Consider the following 16,771-nt stretch of genomic DNA (forward strand, 5'->3'; position numbering starts at 1 on the left):
ATCACAATAATGTCATAATCATCAAGCTTTAGGCATCAAACAACTTGGGATGGAAATGAACAAAACAAGAGCTACTAAGAGTCACAAAGAGAATCATAAAACCATTTCTCTTAATCTTAAATATAAAAAAATAAGGAAGGAATCAGAGGATTGGAATAAGATAAGAAATCTGATTTAATGTACACAAAAGTAAGTAATATACAAATTAAAAAAATAGTTTCTAGTATTCCATAAAATACTGACCAAAAAGACGTCTACACAGGTCACAAAGAAAAATCTCAAAATTTACATAGACCACAATCTGTCACTACAACGGTGATAAAACCAGAAACTAATAACAAAAAGTTAACAAACCACATTTACCTAAAAATGAAAAGAAATGCTTTTCGTTTATTTCTGGGGTTAAAACATGAGTCAATCAAAACCTCTTAGGATATGGTCAAGACAGTATTTAAAAATATAATAGCTAAAATTCACATATTATTAAAGAAGAAAAAACAAAAAACTAAGATTCAGCTAAACAAGTTAAAAGACAGATGTTCAAAACAAGGTGAGGAAGTGGGGGGAGAAAGGAACCAATATTGAAACTAGGAATCCATGAGTTAGACAAGCAAAACCAATAAATATGTTTAATAGCTGGTTTATGACAATACCAATAAAACTGATACAGTTTTAGCAGTGCTAATCAATAAAAAAGAACAAGAATGAGAAAGGAAATACAACTATAGTTACAGAGATTTGGGGGTGGGGGTGGGGGCCATGCTCTGTGGCTAGCAGGATCTTGGTTCCCCAATCAGGGATTGAACCTGGGCCCTGGCAGAGAACCACTGTGTCTGAACCACTGGACCACCACGGAATTCCCTAGAGAATGTCGTTTTTAAAATTAGGAGAATAAAACTGATAACTTGCTTCTAAGAAGTTCAAAATTCTTGATGAAAACAAAAACTTTCCAGGAAAATGTACTGTATTGACTTGAAGAAGGATAAAGTCAGAATAAAACATCCTCTGCGAGAAACTTAAAAAGGTATCAGAAAAATTCTCCCGAAAGAAACAATCGGTTCTGACAGCATCAGAAGACTTCTTTATACCTTCAAGGAGCAGACAGCCCCGACGCTTTCTAAATTGTTAAGATGGATCAATTTAGAAAGTGGAGCGCTTCCCAAATCATGATCTCAAAAAAACAACACAGCGAAAGAAAAAATAGAAGTATACCTCAATCCCTTATTTTGGAACCTACATACAATGCTAGTAAAAGAATATCATCAAAACCACCATTATGATGCTCACTACCTACACTGTTCTATATAGTGTACATGTATCAATCAACTCACCAAATCCTCCCAACCACCCTATGAAGTGCTATTATTACCCTTTCTTCCAGACGAGGAAACCATGGCACAACTGTGACCCTAACCCAGGACACCAGTCTACAGAGACCATGCCCTAATCACCAGAGTACCCTGCCTCCCCTTTCAGTCCTGCAGCTTATTAAAACAGGAATCTACCACAACAAAGTAAGGCGTACCAGGGATGCCAGGCTGGCTCTCCACTGGGAAGTCTGCTCACAAAATTCATCTAAGGGACACCCAGTGCCTGGTCTTGGTATCTGATACTGTGCTCCAGTAAAAGCAACCAGCGCTTGTCAGAGAAATGGCTGATTTGAGGGATGGAGCAGGAAATATACAAGATGAGCCTGGAGCATCCTGCAGGGCCAGAAAGGAAGGAAGCACTCAAGAAGCAAAATTATGGGGTATATCAGAGGGACAAAGGAGCCTAATGAAAGAACCCCCAATGGCCAAGCTGGAACGATTTAAGCAATAACATAGTGTAATATTGGTTTATAACCCAAGGTATAAAACACAATATCTAAGAATCCATACAGATAGAAGCAAATAAGCCACCGAATAAACAGGAAACAAGAGACAAATCTCCCTTACAGAAGAATTATAAACAGTGTATGTAGAAAACTCCCCACTCAAGGAGACAGAGCATAACGCCCCTTAAGCATCAGCTGCATACTGTGACTTCCTTCTGAAGAATACAGTACGCAAAGTGGGAAAACAAGTATGTTTACAGTGGAAAGACGCGACAGACACTGCCTCAGTCGGGTGATCAAGGTCAGTATCAGTGATGAGTCAGGTCACGAGCATGTACTCTCACAATGATGACATATAAAAGTGGCCCTTTACCTTTGGGGTCCTCCTCCCAATGACACATACCTCCAGTCTAACCAGGAGAAAAACATCAGAAAAACTAAAACAGGGACGTTCTGCAAAATACCTGACCACTCAAAACTTTAGGTCACTGAAAACAGGGGAAGTTGTAGAAATTGCCGGAAGCCAGGGGAGCCTACAGAGAAGGCGACGGCACCCCACTCCAGTACTCTTGCCTGGAAAATCCCATGGACACAGGAGCCTGGTAGGCTGCAGTCCATGGGGTTGCTAAGAGTCAGACACGACTGAGCAACTTCACTTTCACTTTTCACTTTCATGCATTGGAGAAGGAAATGGCAACCCACTCCAGTGTTCGTGCCTGGAGAATCCCAGGGATGGGGGAGCCTGGTGGGCTGCCGTCTCTGGGGTTGCACAGAGTCGGACACGACTGAGGCAACTTAGCAGCAGCAGCAGGGGAGCCTAAATGTAATGTGGGATCCTGGAACAGAAGAAAGTTATTAGGTAAAAGCTAAAGAAGGAATTCCCTGGTGGTTCAGTAGTTAGGACTCAGGGCTTCCACTGCAGGGGGCACGGGTTCGATCCCTGGTCAGGGAACTAATACCCCGCATGTTGCACTAGTGCAAATAAATAAAAGAAATAAAAGATATTATGGAAATTGGAATAAAGTATGGACTTTCAATAATGATAATGTATCAACACTGTCCATTAGCTGTGACAGTGTATCACAAGCACATTAGTGATAGGGGAAAAAGAGAACTGTCTGTAATATTCCTGTAACTTTTCTGTGATCTAAAACTGTTCTGAAGTTAAAAGTTTATTAACTACTTAAAACACAGAGACAAAAGGCTGATAAAATTCAACATCCTTTCCTGATAAAATCTCTTAGCAAGCCAGGAAGAAAACACTACTTCCTTACACTGATGATAAATATTTATCGAAAATCAACAGTCAGCACCAGGTTCAATGGTGACATACTAGAGGCAAATCCATAAAGATGCCAACCAGCACTACTGTTATTTAATGGGTTCTCCAGGGGCAATTCCCCTGGCATGTGAAAAGAAAATGCCTATTTCTGTTGGGTTTGCCCCCAAAAGCCCTAATTACAGTTGCATTAACCAGGGTGCATATTTGCAGAAGCCCTTCCCTCCAGTTCTTTGCTGAGCTTTCTGGCTGAATAGCAAGCAGTCTAGTTTCTGTCCTGAAAGTGAAAGTGTTAGTCGCTCAGTCATGTCTGACTCTTTTCGACCCCATGGACTGTAGCCTACCAGGGTCCTCTGTCCATGGGATTTCCCAGGCAGGAATACCAGAGTAGGTTGCCATTCCCATCTCCAGAGGATTTTCCTGACCCAGGGATCTAACCAGCGTCTCCTGCATTGCAGGGAGATTCTTTACAGTCTGAGCCACTTACCAGACACTTGGTTTATGTCGTAAATGTGCCCATTTCTCAGTTATTTTTCAATCAAAATGAGCCATCCAGGCTTCAAGCCACAGATCCCCACAGCCTTCCAGCCTCTAGGGCCACCTACACTCCAGACACCAGACTCTGCAGAGCCTCATAGTTCCCCTCTCTGATACTGGGTGGCCCAGGGTGAGGTCAAGTCTGTTCAGAATTCCAGGAATTCTCCACCCAAGACAGCTCTGACTTCTCAGAAAGGGCTCAGCTTGAATACCAAGGCATGCACGGCTGGTGGGGGGGCAGGACTCATGGACGGCCTTCCTGAGGGGTGCACCGAACAGACGGGGGTTTCCTGACCCCTTCGTGGTGGGCTGTGTGTGGTCCATCTCCAACAGCCGAGGAAGTGCTGGCAGGAAACCCGCACCGGCCTCACAGCACAAGGCAAAGAGCCGGTTTGGCCACACCAGACCTGGGGGTCTCAGCGGGCCAGGCCACAGCCGCATCCCTCAGGATGGTGGGCGACAGTGAATCATGTCTGCTGTGGAGGGTGCGAGACACTCACTGCCCAGACAGCAGCCAGACCCATGGAGAGGGCCCATTACACCTGTACTTACCTGGCAGCTCTAGTCTCAGAGGTTGCCTGGACCCAGGCCTGCCCCAGAGGCCCCAGGCAAAAGTCTAGTAGCTTCCCAGGGTAATAAACAGAGGGCAGTCTCACGGAGGCCCAAGCTTGTCCAGGCTGAGACCACATTGGGTTGGACCACTCCAGGTAACATCTCCAGACCCTCCAGGAAAGCAGGAAGCAATAAGGGCCTCTTGGTGATCTGCATCATCGATGAAACCTGGATCTCCAGCGAGACCCACGGGGTGGCCAAAGACACACAGGGCCATGCCTGACCACCGTGCCGGGCAGGGAGAGCCCTGGGCAAGACCCAGAGCAAGAGGAGAACCATGCAGGCCCAAGTCTATGAGATGGCCCCTCAGGGGCCACGAGGTGCACCACGAGGGACGGGCAGAGAAAGAAGAGGGCTATAGGTCGAGAGCGGGAGACGCAGCTTCTGCAGATCTGAGAAGCTGGCCAGACCAGTGAGGGCGGGGTGGCACTGCAGAGAATTTGGCAGTGGAGTGCAGGGCAGTCAGGATCAACTGTGCAGGCAAGGCCTGGGTGGGAGAGAGACCTCTCCACACCTGCCTACGCTCTCTGCGGCCACAATCACCATGGGTTCATAGGCTTGTGAGGCTTCCGGTAAACTCTCCCACCTTCCAATTATCCTCACTGGAGTAACATTTTCTAATCCTCAGGAAAAACAAACAACAGGCCTTGTTTAACAAGAACACAGCAAGGTTTTGTTTTTTTTTTTTCTTTTTTGCAGCCTATTCCCTGGGGTGGGTAAACTGAAAGCTCAACCACCAGATCCAGCGAGCGACACATGGCTGGAGGGAGTTCACGCGTGAGTGTATGGTGTGGCGTGGGGTATATGTGTGGTGTGTGTGGGGGGGGTGGGGCATGTGGGTGTGGTATGAGCAGTGGGGTGTGTGTGCATATGACGGGATGTGAGTCTGTGAGGGAGTGTGTGTTGCAGTGCAAGTGTGTGTGAGAGTATGTGGTGGAGTGTGTGTGTGTGTGAGGTGTGTGACATGTGATGTGAGAGCTGGCGTGTGTGTGAGAGAATGTGTGGCTGTGTGTGTGTGTGTGGTATGAGTGCTGGGTGTGTGCGCATATGTGATGGGATGTGAGTTTGTGGAATATATGGTGTGGGGTGTGTGTGTGTGTGTGTATGGTGTGAGTGATGGGGAGTTTGTGGGAGGATGTGTTGCAGAGTATGTGGTGGAGTGTGTGTGCATGTGTGGGATATGTGGTGTGAGCAGTGGGGAATGTGTGTGTGGTGTAAGTGGTGGGGTGTTTGTGAGACAGGACATGTGGTAAGAGTGTGTGTGTGTGTGTGTGATATGAGTGGTGCGGTGTGTCTGTGTGACGTGTATGTGCAGGGGTTGCATATGGGGGGAGCCCCCCTGCAGCCCTGGGGAGAAGCCCCTCAGGCCAGGTCCCGTCTCCCCACCCCAAGTCCGGGCCCAGCGGGCACACGGAACACACAGAACTGTGACTTCCTCCCTCTGACCAAAGGGCAGGAGAAGCAAGGCCACTCTGAGTGCAGAGCGGCCCGGCCGGGCAGCTGGTCACCAGCACACGACTCAAAGAAGACAGGAGACTCTTACTGTGGGCTGCCGTCTGTGACGGGGCACAGGGAAAATCAGGCCCTGACGGGGGTCTCCAGACAGGGTCTGCCGAGAAGGACCCCAGCCAGGGGAGGAGGACAGCACTGTGCTTGTCTCTTGTGGCCCTCACAGACCCCTCTGCCTAGTCAGTGACACCCACAACCCCCGGGAAGCTGCCGGGAAAGGGCCCGAAATGCCCCCATTCACCGCTTGGAGAGAGAGCGCAATTTCAATTAAGGTCCCAGACTGTCAAAAAACGTCAAGTTATTAATCTCCTCGTGGCAAATGTGAACCTGGACCTGCTTACACAGCCAATTGAGCGTGCTCTAAATTAGTGTTTGCAGGTAATTGATTCAGCTGCCAGCCCCACGCCGGCCGCTACAAGCCGGTGACGCCACTAACATGAAATAATACGGGGCGGGAAAGCGCACTGCCTGACTGGGCCTGCAGTCAGATGCCGTTAGCGCCCAATTTACCCAAACATTAACGTCTCATCGGTTTAATACAATTTACGACACCTCAATTGCGGAAACTGATTTTCATTTCCTCTGGAACCCTGCTCACAGGCACGGCGCGGAGGAGGGGGAGTCTTAATAAATGGCAGTGAGTCGTTTCCATTTTTCTAATGTGCCCTGAAGATTTTATGACAAACCTTTGATGATAAAACACGAAGACGAGGCTTAGAACTGGGTCTCCTGGCCAGCAGCCCCTGTCTGGGTCTGAGCACCATTGTGCTGGGGGTGGTGTGCCCTCCTTCCAGAAAGTCAGTCCTGTCTCCTCCCCCTTCAATCCTGACATGCAAGGGCCCCTGTGCTTCTTGCCCTGAGTCCCCCCTTCTGTGCGCTGAGGCTTGGCCATGCTCCCAGAAGAACATCCAGAAGATTCTAGGGACACTTCCAACCCGGGGGTCAGTGGCCTGCAGGGAAGTTGCTGCCTTGGACCATCCCAGGCATCAGTCCAGCCTGTGTAATGAGCACCACACCTCCAGGGGAACCTCCACCTACTTCAGACGAGATCTCACACTCCCACTCAGTCAAGAGAAGAACGCTGAAGTTTACAGCCGGCAGAGGGGACAGGAGAAAAGTAGTTCAGGCCATTTTCTTCTCTTGTGCACCCATCCATCTAACTCACCCAAGTGTATTTCCTGACACCAACTGTGGGGCGGACGCTGCAGATTAATAAGATGCTGGGCCCTCTAAGGGGAAGTTCCTAGGCTCCAAGGACACAGGCCACAAAACAGCATCCTGGGCCATGACAGACATGTGCCTGTGGGTAGAGCAAGCCTGAGGCAGAGATGTGGGCCCACCTCACCACTGAAGACTGAGTGGTGGCACCGGCAGTAGGGGGTACCCTCCTCAAATCTGGCCAGGGACACCCCAACATGCAACAGTGTCCCAGGACAGTTCAGTTCAGTCACTCAGTCATGTCTGACTCTTTGCAACCCCATGGACTGCAGCACGCCAGGCTTCCCTGTCCATCACCAACTCCAGGAGCTTGCTTAAACTCACGTCCATCGAGTTGGTGATGCCATCCAACTGTCTCATCCTCCGTTGTCCCCTTCTCCTCCACCTTCAATCTTTCCCAGGACAACCACCTTCCCATTGCCTCTAGTCGGGGGGGGCAACATCATCTGCTCCCCAGGGTCACTTGTCCTGCCTCTCCCATCCCCCTTGCCCTTCAGGAACAGACTCCATCTCTTGTTCTCATCTCTGCCTTACCTTTTCTCCAAGGGGAAAATCGCCCCCACCCTCCACCCCAGGAACCCCCTCTCAGGGTTCAGGGACCCACAGATCAGATGCCCCCCTGCCCTGCCTGGCTGAGGCTGCAAGGGCAGGCACCGCTTCCCATCTGTATCCCCCATGGCCAGCCGCAGGGTGGGCAGAGCACACAGTAGGTGCACAACAGTGCACCCACCTGGCACTTGAGCTGGATTAATGCCCCTCATCACCCTCAGGGTGGCTGCTTCTGGCCCAGAGCCTCAGGATCATTTCTCGGAGGTGTGCCCTGATCCCCAGAGGAGGTGGCAGTGGGGCCGGCCTGGGACAGGTAGGGGGCGGGGGGGTGGGGTGGGTGGTGGTGGGAGACCAAGCAGTGTGTAGACAGATGTAAGCTCTCACCAGAGCTCAGCTTGTCAAGAGGCTCTCCTTCAAATGACAGCCAAATGCAACATGCAGACGTTGAATCCCAACTCACACAGGCCAACTCAAAAAGCACAGCTTTAGACAATGTGACCTAGACACTTGTAATATTAAAGATGACTGTTAACTTAGTGGTTATGTGAAAAGGAAAAAAGTACCCTCATCTGCTAAGACACCCGCTGACGTATTTACAGGTGAGATGACTCCATGTCTGGGGTTTGGTTTTAAACACTCCAGCAAAACAAAACTAAACAAAAGCCCTGATGGGGACTTGGGTGTTCATTACACTCCCCTGTAGGTGCTGTTGTTCAGTCGCTCAGTCATGTCTGACTCTTTGGGACCCCATGGACGGCAGCCCGCCAGGCTTCCCTGTCCTTCACTATCTCCTGGAGTTTGCTCAAACTCATGTCCACTGAGTTGGTGATGCCATCCAACCATCTCATCCTCTGCAGTCCTCTTCTCCTTTTGCTTTCAATCTTTCCCAGCATCAGGGTCTTTTCCAGTGAGTCTACTTGGGGAGTATTTGAAATTTCTCATTAAAAGAAGAAAGAAAAAAAAAAAAGGCCTCTATTGCTTGGGGTCAGGGAGTGAGGGAGCAGGAGGAGGTATTTCAAGTGGCTGGCCCCTGACCCAGGGCCCACACCCATAGGAATCCCAGGGCAGATACCATGTGGCAGCAGGAGACCACAGGGAGCCAAGAGTCCTCCTCTGGCAGGAGTGACAGAGCTGGGTCCCTGAACACTCACCAGTTCTGTGCCCTCTCGTGGGAAGGCACAGCAGCGGGGCCTCTGAGGCCATGTTAACCTCTTATGTCCCAGGATAAGAAGAGAGAAATACAGAGGACTCCTTTACAGGTTATTATACTGGAGAAAAAGATGCCTACCTCCAAAGCCCAGGATGACAATGACCATGAATGTCCACGATGCCCACAGCTGACTCTGTCTGCACCTCACCCTCACCCTGAACTGATGAGGTGGGCTGTCAGAATAGGCTAGGGCTGTGGAGGCAGGCCAACCCCAAGGGCACCTCGGGTAGACTTGGGCCTTGCAAGGGGGGAAGGGGAGCAGCACCGAGCTCTTACAAGGCCAGGCAGGAAGGCGCAGCCCAGGATGGATGGTACAGGGTAAAACATTTTTTTTGTGCTCACAACATTTCTGGCATCAAATAAGTGGGTTTTCCACACTAAGCAATTCTCCAGTTCTCTGTGACACCTTCTGACACTGACTGCAGGAGTTAGTTGCAGACGCCACAGATTAAGGGCTCCATACCACAAAACTGGCCCCTCTACAGGCACCAAGCCCAAGCCCAGGCCCCTTTTACTAAACTCTGACTGATCAGCCTGAAATCAGGGGTTCCCACCAAGCCTCGCCTTGGGTTTCATAGTCTGCTAGCATGGCCTGCAGGCTCGGGAAAGTGCTTTACTTGCTACAACCACTTTATTATGAAAGATAAAACTCAGCAAGGGCTGAATGGGAGAGCAGCACAGGGCCAGGTGTCAGGGGAAGGGCAGAGCTTCCAAACCCTCTCCAGGGGCACCACCCTCCCACCACCTCCCCACGTTCACCAACCGAGAGGCTTTCTGAACTCTGTGGTTTAGGGCTTTTATGGAAGTGCCGTTACCTCCTTGGATACACGACTGATTAAATCACAGTCAGAACTCAGTCTCAATCTCTAGTGCCTCTCTCCTCCCACTCTGAGGGTCCTTCACTAATATAAGGGGCCTCCCTGAGGGCTCAGTTGGTAAAGAATCTGCCTGCAATGCAGGAGATCCTGGTTCGATTCCTGGGTCAGGAAGATCCGCTGGAGAAGGGATAGGCTACCTAATCCAGTATTCTTGGGCTTCCCTTGTGGCTTAGCTGGTAAAGAATCCACCTGCAATGCAGGAGACCTGGGTTCAATCCCTGGGTTGGGAAGATCCCCTGGAGAAGGGAAAGGCTACCCACTCCAGTGTTCTGGCCTGGGGAATTCCATGGACTGTGTAGTCCATGGGGTCACAGAGTCAGACACGACTGAGCAACTTTCACACTCACTCACTCATTAGTATAAACTCAGGTGTGGTGGAGAGGGGCTTACTGTAAATAACCATATGCTCCTCTCCATGAGGGGATCTCAAAGGTTTTACAAACTCTGTGCCAGGAACTGGTGGTAGAGACAAAACACGTATTTCTTATTATGTCACTCGCGGAAAAATGGCAGCCTCTTCAGTGTCCTCTCTCCACAGGATAGGGGCTCCCAGGTCGTGTGGCCACTAGTGGGAGACTTGGGAATGGGGGCTTCCTGCCCCGGGAGGCGGGTGGGAAGGCAGCCACTGGGGCAGCTTGGGGCTGACTCCGGGGCTTCTTCATGCCCTGGGGAGCAGCCTGCTGACCCCTGGGTCCCGGAGTGGGGCTGAGGAACTGGCCGGGCCACACCCAGGATAGAGGGGCAGCCCCCGCCCCACCTCACGGCCCCCGGCTGGCAACGGGCTCAGCCACAGGACGACGGAGCTCTCCAGAACGCTTTATGAGCCACTTAACCATCCCTTGACCCAGTCGTCCAAGCACAGCAGACATAATGGCAGTGTTTACACATAAAAATGGCAAGCTGTTTTACTAGCGGCTTTCAGAGTCACAATAGCAGCTATTTGGTAAAGTTTCCCACAAATGGCAGAAAGTCCAAGAGTGGAATGCTGGGGCACTAAACCACCCTGAAAAGTAATCAAAGACCATTACCATCAAACACTCTGCCAAGAGGCAGGGAGGTGGCCCCATTGAGGAGAGAAATCCTCTCTGCCCACGACGTTGAGTCTGCCCCTAATCCCCGCTCAATCTGTGCGCCGGCCGCCGCGCCTCATCTGTTAACTCGCTCTGGGAACATCAATTACCGCTTTTTACATTTTAATCTTTACCCAGAGAAACACGGCAGCTTACCTTTCCATCTCATATTCTTTCATTCCCACTTTTACAGCCTTCATTACCTGGAGGACGGATATTAAGCAAAGACATTTGTATTAAGGAGATAAGTAACACTGCCTTATAAATAATGTATAGCACTTTTTCCAAAGAATCACTTCTTTAAAAAAAAGAAAGATATGTGCGCACAGTGGTGCAGAAATGTGACAAATTAGAACTCTTCTTTTTTAAAAGCTCCAAAGTCATACAGTTTATTTAAACCACTCCAGAGCACTTCTATTCAGCAGTCAATAAACACCTCGGCAGGCGAGTGAAGATTTAACCAAGAAGTGTTGGGTGAATACTTACTGCTCAGAAGGCCATGGCCACTATCCTAGAAGGTTTCCCTCCTTATAAAACACAGACAACAAGAACTGGAGCAACAGACTCCGTTGCTCCCAAGGATCCCCGTCCGTCTCCTGACACAGGGCTACAGAGGTCAGTGAGTAGGCACGGGGCTAGCCCACTCAGCCAGACTCATTTTGGGAAATAAACTTTCTTCGGGTCAAGTGGAAAGGTCTGGGAAAAAAACATGTGAGGGTGTTTTCAGAAAATGTTTGATGGTAACAAATGTGCTTGATTCGTGGATAAGGACTACAGATTTTTTTTTAAGGGTTTTATTTATTTATTTAAACTTTCAGCCACACCCTGTGGCATGTGGGATCTTAGTTCCTCAACCAGGGAGTGAACCCACACCCCCTGCATTGGAAGGTGGTCTCTTACCCACGGGGCCACCAGGGAAGTCCCAGGGACCACAGATTCTTTCAAAGGAGCTGGGACGGTCAGGATGCCAGGAGGTAGAGTCCTATTCTCCCAGAAGCGGGTACTTCTTGTTGGGAAATTCTCTGACAGTGGGAGTTTTAAGGTGAGAAACTGGGGCAGAGCCTCTGTCCTGCGTGTCCTGTCCCTACTGGGGAACAGTAAGGAGCCAGCACTGTGCTTCCAGCCTGCAGAGGCACTTCCTGCTTGCTGGTGTGGCCTGGGGACCAGTGCCACCCCGAGACTGTCCATCTCAACACTCCCCTCTCGGCCCACACAGAGCAAGGCTGCTTCCCTGGCCCTCCCGAATGGCAGGTCCAACGAGCCAGCGCCCAGCTTACCTCCCGGTGGGCTTCACTGGAGATTTTATTGGTGTAGCGCAAAACCTCCAGCTCCATGTCTGTCTTGAAGACCCGGCTGCAGAGAGGAGAGAAACAAAGCAGCAAGTCAGCGACTTCCAGTGGGAGCTGGCCGACCCCTCCAGGGAGACTCTGCACTACACGCTGCACAGCCTGAAGAGGAGCCTGGGGCTGCAGACGGGCTGCCTGGGCGTGGGGCTGGGCAGAGGATGGGCCACCAAGCCTCAGGGATAATAAACTGAGCTAGGCATGGCCCTCGAGACCCAACGCCAGCCTCAGGGGTGTGGGCTGTTTCCAGTGATGACATTGGAAAGCCACTGTGGGTGGCAGAAGCCCAGATTCTGTGGCCAGAGACAGCTTGCCTCATGTGGACTCAGCTTCCTCATCCATTAAATGGGAATACAGCTGCATGGTAACACTGCACGCATGCGTGCTAAGTCCAGCTGTGTTTGACTGTTTGCAATCCTATGGGCTGTAGCCCGCCAGACTCCTCTGTCGCGGCATTCTCCAGGCAAGAATGTTAGAGTGGGTTGAAGTGCCCTCCTCCAGCATGGCAAGGCTGCTGGACCTGAATCTCAAGTGTGCTGACTCCAGCACTCTGCCCAGATGGCTCAAGAGTTCTCCCATTTCCTCCTCACCTAGCCCACAGGTCAGGCAGCCTTGGAAAACCACGTGACTCAGGCCCCTAGCATGAGACAGGGTCATGGTGGGAACAGGGACGGCGCGGGAAATGCAACAAAGACACCCTGCCATCCCCTCAAGGCTCAACTGTGCCTCCTGCCAGCTGCACTCCAGGGGGGTCCTCCCAATAAACTCACATTAGTTTGCCCAAATTTGGTTTGGTTTCTGGTCTCTGCAATCAATCAGAAGCCTAAGTCAGACTCCTGTAGAGAAGCTAAATAAATATTCATTTTCTATTTCTACTCATTTGAAATAAGCAACTGTAGGTCATGAGCGTTTAAACTCCAGCCCTGATGTGCGTGGAGTCCTTGGTGCATCCCTGATGGCCAAGTCTGGTCACTTTATGAAAGATGACCTGGCTTCACCAAAGGGCCCACACGGCCACCTCTCCTCTCACAATGAGAACATGCTTCAGCCCCCTCAAGATCAGCATGGTGGGGGACTTCCTTGGTGGCCCAGGGGTTAAGAATCTGCCTTCCAATGCATGGGACCCGGGTTCCATCCTTGGTGGGGGAACTAAGATCCCACATGCCACAGAGAAGCTAAGCCTGTGCGATGCAACTAGAGAGTCTGTGCACCACAACTAGAGAGTCCATGTTCTGCAGTGGAAGATCCCTCGTGCTGCAACTGAGACCCGACACAGCCAAAAACAAGATCAGCACCGCATACTGTCATGGTGATAGATTAACGCCTGCCCCTACATCCAGAATGCACTTGGTCTAACCACTGTCCTCCTCTGAAGCCCGGTGGCTCTGAGCTAGTCTCAGCCAAGGTGGCTGAGGATGGCGTGGAGCACCCATCTCTACCAGATGCAATCCCCAACACACGCTGTCTCCATGGTGCCCAGCTGGACAGCCACCAGCCATTTCTCACCAGGAAGGAAGGAAGGCATTGTACGGCACAGGGACACCTTCCTAAGCCTATAAAACCTTCTGGGGGAACATGGGAAAGATCAACCACCCACCCACTGAGACTCTGTCCAAACAAACACTCTTTCTTTATTGAGGACCAGACCCGGAAGTCTCAGCCTGCTCTTTATCATCATAAAGGTACTCTGGCTCCACCTCCAGGTGCTGTGAGCAGTGCCACCTCGGGGAACCAAAAGCTGGCTCCTGTGCCCCGGAGGGTGAGGTCCAAACCCACTCGCAGGATAACCCAGGGGCCCCTGGTGCTTTGATCCTGCCCTACTTAGCACCAGCCCTAAGATCTGTGAGGGGGAGTGGACCTCTCTATTCTCTGATGCAGTGATGACCAGAGTGACAGCACCCGTGGGGACCAGGCCCAGGCTGCCCAGCCTCTGGTCCTCCACCTCTCTTCAGCCTGGTCCAGCACTCTGGCCACACTCTTGCTGCCACTTAAACCCCTAGGCTCTGTGCCCATCCATCAGCACGAGCTTGGCCAAAGCCCCAAGAGGCACCAGCCCCAGCCCAGGCCTGTGTGTGTAGGACAGGAGGGCTGAACGGAAACCACTCGGCCGGGCGGACAGACAGCGCCACCGCCACCGGCCTCCAGTGCTCTAGGTCTGCCAGGATTCAGAGCAGAGCGTGCAGGCTGCTCTCAACCTCCCCCACCACGGAGAGGGCTCCTTCTCACACGAATGAACTCACCTCCTACCTCCCGGAGAATGCAGAGGCCGGCGGGCAGGTGTGCTCTCGCCTCTCCTCCAAACTCCCAAGCCATCCCTCCAGTGCACGCCCTGACCCAGTACAAGGGAAGCGTGCCCTCTTATCAGTGAGACTCAGCCCTGCAAGATGCAAGCCTGGGCTCAGCACCTGCCGCTCTTCCTGGAAGCTCCATGACTGCTCACCTCGTCCTCTGGCCAAGCTTTCTCCCCACCTCCTGGCCCCGTTTCCAGAAAGGAAACCCGGACAGTCCTTGCCCCGGGAGAAGAGCTTTTATGAGCCTCTTCCCTGGCTTGTCCCCTCTCCTTGTCTCCTTCAGGCCCCTGGCACTCTCCCAGTTCCCCAACCACCAATGTGTGGGATGATGACCTTCTCACAAGCCCAGAGGCATCAGTGACCTCCTGAAAGCAAGAGGCACCATGACGCCTGCCTCCACTGGCCCATCCTCAGCCACCTCATCTCCTCCGTCTCTCTTGGGTCATCCCCTCCCTAACCCCCACCCCACCCCCAAGCTTTGCCGCACAACCTGTTCCCAAACCCCTGGCTTGGGTATAGGCCTCTCAGCTGCATTCTACCTGCAGGACTCCCAAGGCACTCCCAGCTCAGCAAGGGAGAGACTCCCACACTTCCACGAGCTCCCACCTCCAGCCACAGCTCCCCATCCCTACTGCCTAATACACAGACCTGGGCAACCTCTCTCTCATCACTCCAACATCCAACTGATGACCAAGGGCTATGATCCCAACTCCACAACCTCTCGTGCTGCTCCTTTCTCTTTGCCCCACCCCTCTCTCTCCAGCCTGGACCACCTCTCCTAGCTCTTCTGGCTTCCAGCCCCGTCTGCTTCCTGGACCACAGCTGTGGCTCTTCAGGCAATGCAAATATGGCCAGGCATTCCCCAGCTTAAAACCTTTAGTAGTCCCCAGATGTCCAGACGAAGTTAAAACAAGGACCTATACTCAATATTTTGTAATAACCTACAAGGGAATATATGTGTGTGTGTGAAAAATAACTGGATCACTGTGCTGCATGCCTGAAACTAACATGACACTGTAAATCAATTATTGTTGTGGCTCAGTCGCTTAGTCGTGTCCGACTCTTTGTGACCCTGTGGACTGCTAGCACGCCAGGCTTTTGTGTCCTTCACCATCTCCCAGAGTTCGCTCAAACTCACGTCCGTTGAGTCAGTGATGCCATCCAACCACCTCATCCTCTGTCGTCCCCTTCTTCTCCTGCCTTCAATCCTTCCCATCATCAGGGTCTCAACAACCCCATCTGGTGACCCTGAGGCTCTCCAGGGCCCACCTGACCTATCTCCATCACCTAGCTACAGCCTCCTTCCCCGTCCCCCACCAGGGACCCCTCTGCCTGGAACTGGTTCTTGCCCTTTCATTCTCTGGCTTCCACCTGAAATGCCCCTTTCTCAGGGCTGGCTCCATCCAGTCCCTCACCAGGCAAAATTCCCTCCCTCTATTCCCTGTGCAGTAAGCGATCATGCTTGTAATTTCTTTTTCACTTAAGTCTCCCTTTAAAGTCCACAGTCCCGGAGAGCAGGGTCCCAGAGTCAGAACAGTGCCTGGCCCAGAGCAGACAGACAGGACCTGGGCATTAAAACCAAAGCTGGAAAACACCTTACTTCCAACCAGGAGAGAGAATGGCTCATCTCAAAAAGAAAAAGAGGCCTCCCCCATCTCGCCCATCCTGGGTTGTTCCCCAGGTCAGCGTGGGATGTCGCCCAGCCTGGCAAGTCCGAGGCGGGACGGGGAGACACAGCCTCCCCAGGCCTCAGCAGCCTACCCCCACCCCACCACTGCCCGCCCCCCGCCATACAGGTAGGAAGAGGCAGCCCCAGGGGTTGAGCCCCAGGAGCCCACCTCACAGACTCTTACACTTGCTTTGGCAGCATATATACTTCCCAGGCTCTCCACTCCCCTCCTCTCTGCAGCCTGGACACCCTCAGTCTTGAAATAAACAGGGAAGAGACTCCACCAGCCAAGGAGAGAGGGCGCTGGGAGCCCAAAACCAAGCTCCCTTCCAACAGAAGTGATAAGCATGTCGAGCCATCTGAGGCCCAGAGTCCTGTTTTCTTTTCCAATTTCACTTTGGGGAAGATGACAAACTCGGCCTCTAGTTGATTTACTCAGGACTTATATTTTCAGTCATGTTAAAAAAAAAAAAAAAAAAAAAAAACATCAAGCAGAACCAGGGTGAACTGTCCCGAGAGGGCAGTTCTCCAGTGAAGCCAGCCTGGCTGAGCCCAGGCCTGGCCCTGTTGAATCCAAGTTTTAAGGGCCCTGAAAGTAGACAGCTGCGTGTGCTGGCTAACCCGACTGCCCATGGGTACTCTAGGGCTGATGTCTCGCCCTGGTGCTGGGGGTCTCAGCCTGGCCCCATTAACTGCACAACACAAGCATGAGAAACTGTTTTTAGGATTGTGGCAGGAAGCAGTAAGACTTTCCAGTGTTCCGCAGTTTCTCCTCATCTGCAAGAAGACT

At 51.6% G+C, this 16,771-nt stretch overlaps 1 protein-coding gene across 5 annotated transcripts in view; it reads right to left on the reverse strand.

The window, feature by feature from the left end:
• PEPD (peptidase D) overlaps nucleotides 1-16,771 on the reverse strand; it is a 119,172-nt gene that overhangs the window by 62,855 nt on the left and 39,546 nt on the right. For all 5 annotated transcript variants that reach the window (XM_086349626.1, XM_086349625.1, XM_086349627.1 and 2 more), the window contains 2 exons: nucleotides 11,956-12,031; nucleotides 10,835-10,881 (listed from right to left, as the gene is read on the reverse strand). In XM_086349626.1, the coding sequence (XP_086205752.1) occupies nucleotides 10,835-10,881; nucleotides 11,956-12,031 (123 nt within the window). The remainder of the gene's footprint in view (nucleotides 1-10,834; nucleotides 10,882-11,955; nucleotides 12,032-16,771) is intronic.

This window comes from Bos grunniens, chromosome 18 (assembly GCF_055505025.1).
Source record: "Bos grunniens cultivar Pamir isolate PY7600 chromosome 18, Bosgru_T2T1.0, whole genome shotgun sequence".
Taxonomy (NCBI): Eukaryota; Metazoa; Chordata; class Mammalia; order Artiodactyla; family Bovidae; genus Bos; species Bos grunniens.